The 10,610-nt window shown below is 37.5% G+C and overlaps 1 protein-coding gene across 1 annotated transcript in view; it reads right to left on the bottom strand.

Moving 5' to 3' along the window:
• Positions 1-1,129: 1,129 nt before the first annotated feature.
• The window catches only part of pnkd (PNKD metallo-beta-lactamase domain containing), a 10,925-nt gene continuing 1,444 nt past the window's right edge, over positions 1,130-10,610 (bottom strand). The window contains exons 2-9 of the mRNA XM_020621186.1: positions 9,649-9,764; positions 9,266-9,378; positions 8,358-8,416; positions 7,868-7,960; positions 6,538-6,701; positions 4,477-4,563; positions 4,141-4,256; positions 1,130-2,658 (exon numbers count right to left, since the gene is read on the bottom strand). Of these exons, the coding sequence (XP_020476842.1) occupies positions 2,485-2,658; positions 4,141-4,256; positions 4,477-4,563; positions 6,538-6,701; positions 7,868-7,960; positions 8,358-8,416; positions 9,266-9,378; positions 9,649-9,764 (922 nt within the window). The 3' untranslated portion in view covers positions 1,130-2,484. The remainder of the gene's footprint in view (positions 2,659-4,140; positions 4,257-4,476; positions 4,564-6,537; positions 6,702-7,867; positions 7,961-8,357; positions 8,417-9,265; positions 9,379-9,648; positions 9,765-10,610) is intronic.

Here is a 10,610-nt window from a genome sequence, read left to right as displayed (position 1 = left end):
TTAAAACTTACTTGAAGACCCATTTGTATGCCTTGGCCTTTGATATGGCATGAGACTCTGTTTGCTGAGTTTTTGTTTTGGATAGTATATTGTTATTTTGCTATCTTGGTTCATTTATTTTATTTTATTATTTTATTCTTATTGACGTAGTTGTTCACGTGTTATATGTTTTATGTTAAACACTTTAACACAGCCAAAGCCAAACAAAGTGCTCTATAAATAAAGTTGAGTTGAGTTGAGTTGAGTGTGTCTGACACACTTGGCCAATAAAGCAGATTCAGATTTTGATTAGCCGTTTCCATCTTGGCCAGTGGTGTTTGCCTTGATGGGTTTTGTCATGATAGTAAAACTGAATAGGTCTGTTTGGTTGGATAAAACAGTTCTGTGAAGATCTCAGCAGTGGGACTACTGGTGTGTAAAGGATTCAACACATAGATTTTGCAGGCAAAGTTGTAGGTTTATTCTAAATAAAATCATCATATATTAATTATGTGGGTACTGAGTCACACGCATTTTCTTCAGGAAATGCATTTGTCTAGTTATTTATTCTACTTTAATTAGCGTCCCACAGATTTACACATAACAGTTCAAATCACACACCTGAGGTAGACCCAGGATCCCATATCTTGATTGCTTGTTGTTCTGTTTTGTCGACCCAAAGTTCTGTTCTTTTTCTGATATAAAGTATCTTTTGAATGTGCATAAAGCAGGTTGTGCTTTTATTGAAGGTATACCAGCGTGAAAAAAATAACTCAGTTGTCAGTTCTGAACACTCATAAAGACAACAAATAACACAGAGATAACTCTAATGGAGGGGTTTACTTTCATATTTCCTCATTAAAACATAACCTGAAGTAAAATGGTCTCCTGTGTGGTAGTGGTGTTCGAAACTCAAACATATGCAAATAAGATGCAAATCTGGATCAAACAAACAGAACAGCATTTTAGTGAACAATCACCAGGGTATAAGATGCTTTGGTATGAGCCCTTCTGCAGGAGCTACAGAGGAATCTGAAGAGCTCCCATAGCTCCTCAAAGGTTTAAAGGTTTGTTCCTTTGCAATCTGGCCCATCTCGACCTAAACATGTTTTGCATTATAAAAACACAATAAAAACCAAATACTCAAATGTGCATGTGAAGAAGACCAGGTTTATCACACTGAAATTATTTTCCTTACAGTATAATAAATTCAATATATTAAAAAATAACATACACTTTGGTTTTCAAAGTTTTCAGATTATAAAAACAGCATCAGCAACCTTCTGAGTGACAGTCAACTGCATTGTCATATTAGAAAAAGGAAATATCTTGCAATTCCATCACAATTTCAAATATGACATTTTAAACAATCCAAACTTATTGCAAAACATAGTGTATGTCAAAGAAGTCATGTCTCATACATTACAATGCAATACCACTCAAATTCCTGAAAAACAGTCATGGCCAAACATAATGGCACCACTGCAAATCAAATCAAATCAAGTGGTGCATTATCTGACAGAAAGGCAGGGGTACCAATATTTTTGGCCATGACTGTATGTTGTCATTGACGATGTACCACTGCTATCCCTTGAAAAATACCGTTTTAAATTTGCAAAAATCATTTACTGAGAGGCACAAATACATTTTCACTAGAAAATACATTTCACATTTAGCCCACTAGCAGATGAAGTCTTATTGTTTCACGTGCATCATTTATTCCCTATAACAGGGCTAGTACCATGAATAGTTGATGCTAGTAACATGCTTTTGTAAGTCTAAACAAAATTGGCTCACATGCATTCACATATAGGATATAAAGGTTTTTCCCCATATTTTGTGCTGATTTTCACATAAAATACCAACAGGTAGGAATATATGTGTGAAATCAATGGTACCATTATCGTTGTAACAGTTCTGAAAAGTGGTGATCAAAATACTCTAAGTGCAAAAGTCACATCCTCCATGGAGAAGGATCACCCTTTAAATATGTGTAAATATGAAACCAGCGTACCAAAGATTTTCATGAAAGGCTTTAAAAAATAATCTATTACTTGTCAAATAAGTAACTAACATGTTAGATAATGCATGTAGTGTTGGGTCCTGTTCTGTCCCCGTGTTTCACAAACCAGAATGGGAAATCGTGCAAATCTACATTTACTGTTTATGCCTCTATGCTAAAGAAACAGTAAGTGATCTGACCAAACATAAAATTACCATAACATTCAGTATGTGGAAAGGTAACAGGATTCTTAGTATAAGGATTATGTAATAATGAAGTTGTGACTATGTCCCTAGTGGTCACTGATACAGGCTGGTAAAGGTTAAAAAAAAATACTTAATGCCCCTTTAAATGTACAAAACCTTAAGAGGTTTTGTACATTTAAAACCTCAGAGCTCTGTTTGTTTACTTTTACAACTGCAGATTGCTATTCTCACACAGCTGTCCAGTACGGGTGGGCTCCCTCCTCCACTCCCCAGTGTTTTGTGGACTTCTTGCTAATACTACCTCCTGTTGTAGTGGTCTTTGCGTTTTCGCAACTCCTCCAGTACCCGAGCCCTAAACTGGCTGACATCTTCGTCTTGGAACTGCTGGAGGCCCAGGGCCAGGTGGAGCTCTGCAGAGTGGTTACGCAGGAAAGGATTGTACTGCTTCTCTTCTCCGATAGTAGAGGGACTCTGAAAATCAAGTGCATCTTAGCTCTCTACAAAACCATGGTTAATCATTTATTCCTGCCAGATTACTTCAGCACAGCATTACATTTCTGCATCTCTGTCCCAACTCAACAGCTGCAACACTTCTTGTCAACATTAAATCACTTTTAACCTTGCATTTTATGCATTTAGCAGAGCATAATCTCCAGTGTTGATCCGGATGATAAATCCTGGATCCCAAAAGTTAAAAGCAACTAAAACAAGGTAGGATTTGCTACTATCATACTGTTTAATGCAAACCCTTCTTCCATACCACAAAGCAACTTCAACATGTATCTAATGGATATGCACCAAAAGTAGCATTTCCTGAAAAAACAAAAAAAACAAACAAACAAACAAAAAAAAAAACAACTACTCAATGTTGAGACAGTTTCACAAGCCATATAAACCACAGCTGTTGTTGCTAATTGGTTGACATTTTAAATCAAATTTTAGCACATTTTTCACAACAGACATCGCAGTAGGAAAAGTATAGTAAATTTACATTTAGATTACATTTAGCTGCTTCTGTTTCAGGGTCCTGGTATTGTGCATACTGGCTCACTGTGACTGCTGTCGCTTACTGAGTCTCTCCAATAAACTGGACACACTGTTAATGTAAATGACAAGTCAAAATGCATGATTTTCCTTTTCCAATGATGTTTATACTGTGTAGCAACAGCCAGTGAATGATATATGGGCTTTAATCAAAGCCCCGATCTTTAGGATTTTAAAAATGTGGTACTACGGAATGTCCCTGACACCAGAACCCAGCTTTAATAGGTTCTCACTATAGTAGTCTAGTCATATGTACAGTTTATGGTGAGCTTATAAAGGTTTGCTAAAGCTAATTAAACCTAAAATCCTTTTATTTATCTTGGCTATATTTTTAGTTCAAACAGAAACACAGTATCTCAAGTGTTTGGTGCATTAGTTTAAGCACTTATCACAACAAGGTCATCTTTCAGGTAGCTCTAGGCAAAGTTTTCTTTGTTGTTAGTATGCCTGTTTTTTCCCTGTGATCTGCTCATGTTGAAAATAAAATTTATCAAAAATCTGACTAGCTGCATTTCAAGTACTAATTATGCAAATGATGCAGAGAAAAGGTATAGATAATAATTTAATAGGTTTTGGGTATGGAAGCTGTCAAAATTGAGGGATATGCAAATATGTCAAATTGCCATTAGTGTTCTTCTGTACCGATGGCAGGTAAAAGCTAATCTAAATTCTGGATAGGCACTTCACTCAACAGTGAACCTTTGCCCTGCTGCAGACTGTATCATAGACGAGGCTCGACTGTGAGAGCCTGAAAGAGAAGGAAGTGAGAAGAAAGCGTGTGCTCAGGGGACTGACAACATGAGCACTGTATGCGGGTGATAAGCCCTCCTTCCCAGGTGCTGGACAACATGACTCCTTTGTGGGATGATGTGCTGGAGAAGCATAACAATGGCAATATATCATACTCACTGTGCACAGCTTCTGTCCTCGCTGCTGCAGCACCCACTGATATTTGTTTTCCCTGGCAGCATTGCATGGCTCAACTTCAGCGGCAAACAGTAGGTTGTCTTCTGCATACTCATGACCTGAGGAGTAGGCAGTGGACACAAAAAAAAAAAAAAAAAAAACCCCAGCCACAGACATAACCGCAGTTAAACATTTGCACTCCCTAAAAACTCCCGTGCATGCCCTTACAAGATTTTGACTGTAAATACAAGCACTGATGCTACAGTATGTCTCTAATAGAACACATATCAATCCACCTGTCTGATGCTGAGATGCCGACAAATGAGAAGATTTTCCTACCAGGCCATAACAAAGTGTCATCACTTAAGGAACTGACGGTGTCCAGAGATGACAGCATTGTTGTTGCACTGCCTTCAAACATTCTCCCTGAAAATATAAAGAACATGTTTTACCAAAGTGATTCAGAGTTCAAACTTCATACTTTAAGGATCGTTTCTTTGCTACTTGGAATTGAATTTAACACTTAAATTTATTAACTTCCGATGAAAACAACAGGACCCATTTCTGATTGTTCAGAGGTTTTGAAGGTTAAAAGTACACATTAGCTAATCTATTTTTAAAAGGGGCATTATGCTATGCTCATTAAAGCTGGATGTATTCTATACCGAAGACAGAGGCTCTGCGTAGAGAACAAAACAAGACCTTTACTGACTATGTTTAAGACATATTCTTGTATGATACTTTTGAGACACCTGCAGATTTCTTGTAATTAAATTCCTGGTAGTAAAAACAATATTGATATAAATAACAGTGAGATAAAAAGTGCCTTGCACATTTATGAACCAACACTATGTTACATCGGGCTTGGCAAAGCAAGACTAATTTGAATGCTTGGGTGAAAATGTTGAGGTAGCTACCCTGTATCTGCACCCTGTATCCCAATGCTGCGTATTGGTATAGTTATTATTCAAAACTATTAGGGATGCACTGAATATTCGGCCACCGAAAAGTTTAAACGTTGTGATGACTCAAACAAACCACGACCTGCACGTGCTTGTCTGAAGCAACATGTCTGCGGTTTGGACGTATTTCAGTATATCTGAAAAAGACCCACGGACAGCGATTTGCAAAACATGTAAAGGCAAAATTTCAAGAGGGGGTGCATCTGCAAAGACTTTCTCCACGTCGGGTTTAATTTATCACCTGAAATCCAAAGATTCCAATCGCTACGCTGAATATGAGAGGAACGCGGCACAGAAAAGGAAAACGCCTCCGAGCACGCCCACTCCATCTGTGGTGGATGTTTTTGAAAAGGCAAGGATGTTTCCCAGTGATGGTGTCAAGGCAAATGGCATTACACAAAAGATTATGGAATTCATTGCCTCAGATGATCAGCCATTCTCTGTCGTGCAGCAGCTCATGTTCTCGATGAGAAGAGGAACAGACTTCACTGTGATAAAGCAGAGAAGTTAATCTTCATCAAGAAAAACCTGCCACTTTACCTCAAGAAGTAGAATGGGCTTATATTTATTATCCACTTTGCACATCTGCAATTCTTGGTGCATTTGTTGTTGTTAAAGTTCTACAGTTAACACGGGCTATGGCAGTCTTTGTTTTGATACACTATTATGGTTGAAGGCCTACAGAGAAACTTTAAGCAGTTGCACTTGTTCTGAATGCACTTTCTTGTAGTAGCCCTACAGAGAAAATTTAAAATGCACTTGACCTAAATGCACTTTGTTTTTATGAGAGAACATTTAATTTTACAACCTTTCAGCAGGCCAGTAAGCCTTTACATTATTATTTAATGTACACATGAGTGGGGTCAAGTTAAACATTTTAGTTTGAATTTTATTTTATACTGTGCATTGTTGCAATGTGCTAAAGAAATATTTGCATAATTTGCAATTGATTTATTCTTTGAAACTTTAATATTAATTTATGCAATTGCAATGCCTTGATTTTAGTAAAGTTAGTACACAGTCATAGCCATAAATGCAATGGTGGTACTAATAATTGGCATAATTTCTTTCGGTGTTTCGGTTTTCGGCCTTGGTTTCCTCTTTTTCGGTTTTCGGTTTCGGCCAAGAATTTTCATTTCGGTGCATCCCTAAAAACTATAATCCATTTCATACCAGTTAATTAAATAATCAAGTTACATCTACATGTCTTTGTGTGGATCTCTGCATGAGGACAAACTAATACCTTTCTTTACATTGGCTGTATTGAGAACATGATGCCTATTAAGGTAAGCAAACCCCGCATTTATTAAATTCTTAGTCATTCAGTGGCCCGTCAGAGGGCACAGGGACCTGTCATCTGTGTACAGTGAATCCACACTATAGAAACACATCACAGATTGGAAAGGATTATTTCTGTGGGTCTTGTTTTCTGACTCACCACATCCTGACAGAAACACCAGGTCACCAGAGAAGAGGCTGGAGGGGGCACTGACTGCTCGACCATCCAGGAGGTAGATCATGTGGCCCACTGTGTGTCCAGGAGTGAAGAGGGCCTTGAACTGCATACGGCCAACCGTTACAGAGTCCATGTGTGAGAGGGGGCTGGGAACAAAAAATAAATAAAAAATACACGGCACTGCTGTTAAACGCAACAGCACTGATTCACTGCACCCTGCTGCCCTTTGTAGTTGTTATATGTGCAAAAGTACAGACGAATGGCATAGGATCTAGAAATGTCTAATACTGATTTTAATGCTGTTGATGTGTGAAAAAACACAGATAGAGGTGAAGAAAAGAATGAAATTATGCACTTATAAAAATAAATAAACAGTGAAAATGTGATTCATGCTGGACCAATTATTTTTTCAGAGTCACTGATAATAACAAACAGGCTCTGTTAGAAGCTGTTCTGACATTGTTCCCTCATCTAGACTTTTGGCTGGCTCTCTGAGTCAGGACCCTAGGTCACATCCAGCTTTCATGTCAACTTCAGGCAGCCTATAGATGTTGTCTGTTGAGTTCATAACAAAACTGCACACATTTCTATTGAGAGAATAAATCAAGGTACCATAGGGAAACGTATAGACTTTTTTATTTAATCCTCCTGTTATGTTGTGGGACAAATTGACCCATTGTAAAGTTAAAAGATCTAAAAACAATAATTAAAAGTATTTTATTGGTATGAAACACATTTTTTATGAAAAACGGGTGCATTATCTTCATTGAACCATAATCTGTGAGAGGTAAAGAACACATTGCACTAAACAGTGATTGAAATGGTTAGTAATGGTAAAATTAACTCAGGAACATCACTGCTGTTCCTGAGAAATGAACATAACAGGTGCGTTAATGTGCTTCACAATGGAATGAAGGGAAACTAGTTACTTAGTAAGCAGAGAGAGGTTTTGGGAGATAAATTGCTAAACTTACATCTGACCCAAAAATAAAATAATAAAATGTATCTAACTCTAAAATACGAGAAAAAAACAACTGTTATCTGATCTTTTAAATAATTTATTATAATAAAATGTACTTGCCAAACTAAATATATGGGGCAACAACTAGTTTTCTTATATGTGTAATTCATCAGTCAAACCCACTGGTTTGGGTATCCTCTAACTTAGGATGACTCCCATTTTTAGGCCTTAAGGAAACAGTCTGTCATACCATGATAATTTACTGTGATGTCAGCTGTTACAAATGCTGACAAGAGAGAACGAGACAGGACTCATTACTGTAAGACTGACTCTGTGTGAGTAAGAACTTACTGCGTGAGACCAGGAATGTTATCAGCTGCGCTTCCGTAAACCCGGCACGCGCTGTGAAGCCTCTTCAACCCTTTGTTTCCCCCACTGTGATCCCTGAAAATGGAGCAGAAAGCAGAGGCTTGTCAGTATTGTGGAAATAACAGAAAACTGTGTATATGTCTTGGCATTCAATCTACACTAATTACTTTTAACCACATACTGTAGTTTCTGTCTGAACAGTAAACTGTTAAAATATGAGCTGGTCTGATTGTCATTTCCAGCTTTATTCATTTTAATGTTGGCATTTCCTTTAGATTAGATTATAATGTGTTAAAATATGAACACCAGCAACTGAGTGCATGAAAATACCATGTTTATATTCACTTGACACAGTGTACAATTTGTAAACTGTCATATTTGGAATATAATATCCAATCTCCTTATATATTTAATACATTAAATCTTGAAGAAAAAAAAACATTAAAATGCATAAATCAACTACTAAACTCACCAGTGCTTGTGTGTACATAGTATTGCTTCTAACATCACTCCCTCTTCCTTAAGGACTGCCTGAAAAGTTAGAAGCCCTATTAAAACCGCCATGTTAAATCAAAAGCCCACTAAGTTACAAAATACTTCAAACCTTTGACACAGTAGGGCACTAGTAATTTTACATGTGTGCTTGTAATAGATCCTACTGACAATGCACTCACAAATATCAGTTACTGACAATCAATAGCTGTAGCTTTAGTAAAAGATAAATGATGCAAGGCAACAAAAAAAAAAAAAAAAAAAAAAAAAAAAAAACGGGGCGGGCAACAAATGTGATACTGAAACATTAGTGGTGGGGATTTTATGATACCCAACTAAATAACAGAAAGGCCTAACTGTCACAGAGCCACTTTGGGTTCATGGGCTTCACAAAAGTAGTTGTGGTAAAAAAAAAAAAAAAAGAAAAGACATCACTAGAATGGCACACACATAACTGTAATTTAGATTTCTGACACCTACTGAAACTGTTATTCCCATTGTAGCTATCTACTTGAGTCCTGCAACATGCAATTTTTAGTTGCAATATTAAAGCATCCATGGACTCATGCTATATCTCAACTTGTACAGTCCCATATGATCCTGATCTTAAATTTGGTCCTTTTCAGCTCTTGACAGTACTGCTGAGGTGTGCTATGCCTACAGACTAGTGGCAAAACAATCATTTATGATGTTGCAATGAGATCTGGAAAATATTTGGCATGTCTCAACTTTTCTGCAGCAATGCGTTATGCAGCTGTTATCTCCTCTTGCAACACAAAAAACTAATTGCTCAGAAAATGCCTGTTGTTTTCTGCATATTAGTGTGAATCCCAGCACAATGACCAAACCACCTACATATTAAACACACAACAGAAGAAAGGCATTCACCTGAACTGTTTGAGGGTCTGCAGGGTCTACAACAACTGCTACACTGGAGGCTGTGTCAATTACAAGATAGCTGTAGTTGTCAGACAGTACTGAAATGGGGATTATTTTGACACCTGTGGGCAGACAAAGGAAATGTCAAATAAAATAATCAGTACAATATTAAACATTTTCATTTAGAATAAGTGTAGTATTGAAGGTAAATACATAAATTTATAAGATAGCATGTTTGAATTGACTGTCATGACATTTCCTTATATGACCTGTAGAATAACATGCACTATATTTCTGCTTTTTTGTTGATGTATCTCCCCACAAATAACTCAAGAAAACGTGAATAGTGCTGTATGAACATAGTAAATAGTAGGATCCATGCTTTTGTATACCATTGAACTCCATGGGCTGGGCTGTAGAATGTCCAGCTGGGTAATGTTCCCGAGCTTTTCTCATTTGCCTCTTGTAGTACATGTAGCCAAGTGTGGTCCTGGTGTAGAGTGTGTACCTGGGACAGAGTTCAAAAGGCTAGAAAACAGTGCATCTGGTCGCAGGGGTTGATAATGCTATATGACCATATAGCGTAGACCAAATAGCGTTACAATCTTTCAAAGGAGAAAGGGGTCACGCCAATTTAAACGAAATATCAACAAATGAAGGATGGCCATCAACAACACTAATTATAAAACATTTAAAATATAACTGTTATAGTTGGTTGGTTGTCATGTTATTAGTCTACAAAACAACTACTTCCCCTAAAATAAATGGGTCGTTACAATGTTACGCTATGTATGAGTTTCATATACAGTGGGTACAGAAAGTATTCAGACCCCCTTAGATTTTTCCCTCTTTGTTATATTGCAGCCATATGCTAAAATCATTTAAGTTCATTTTTCCTCATTAATGTACACACAGCACCCCATATTGACAGAAAAACACAGAATTTTTGACATTTTTGCAGATTTATTAAAAAAGAAAAACTGAAATATCACATGGTCATAAGTATTCAGCCCCTTTGCTCAGTATTTAGTAGAAGCACCTTTGGAGCTAATACAGCCATGAGTCTTTTTGGGAATGATGCAACAAGTTTTTCACACCTGCATTTGGGGATCCTCTGCCATTCCTCCTTGCAGATCCTCTCCAGTTCTGTCAGGTTGGATGGTAAACGTTGGTGGACAGCCATTTTCAGGTCTCTCCAGAGATGCTCAATTGGGTTTAAGTCAGGGCTCTGGCTGGACCATTCAAGAACAGTCACGGAGTTATTGTGAAGCCGCTCCTTCGTTATTTTAGCTGTGTGCTTAGGGTCATTGTCTTGTTAGAAGGTGAACCTTCGGCCCAGTCTGAGGTCCTGAGC

The sequence above is a fragment of the Monopterus albus genome, unplaced genomic scaffold, assembly GCF_001952655.1.
Source record: "Monopterus albus unplaced genomic scaffold, M_albus_1.0 scaffold254.1, whole genome shotgun sequence".
NCBI classification, from domain to species: domain Eukaryota; kingdom Metazoa; phylum Chordata; class Actinopteri; order Synbranchiformes; family Synbranchidae; genus Monopterus; species Monopterus albus.
Note: the sequence above shows the minus strand (reverse complement) of the source record. Positions and strands in the feature narration are given on the sequence as shown.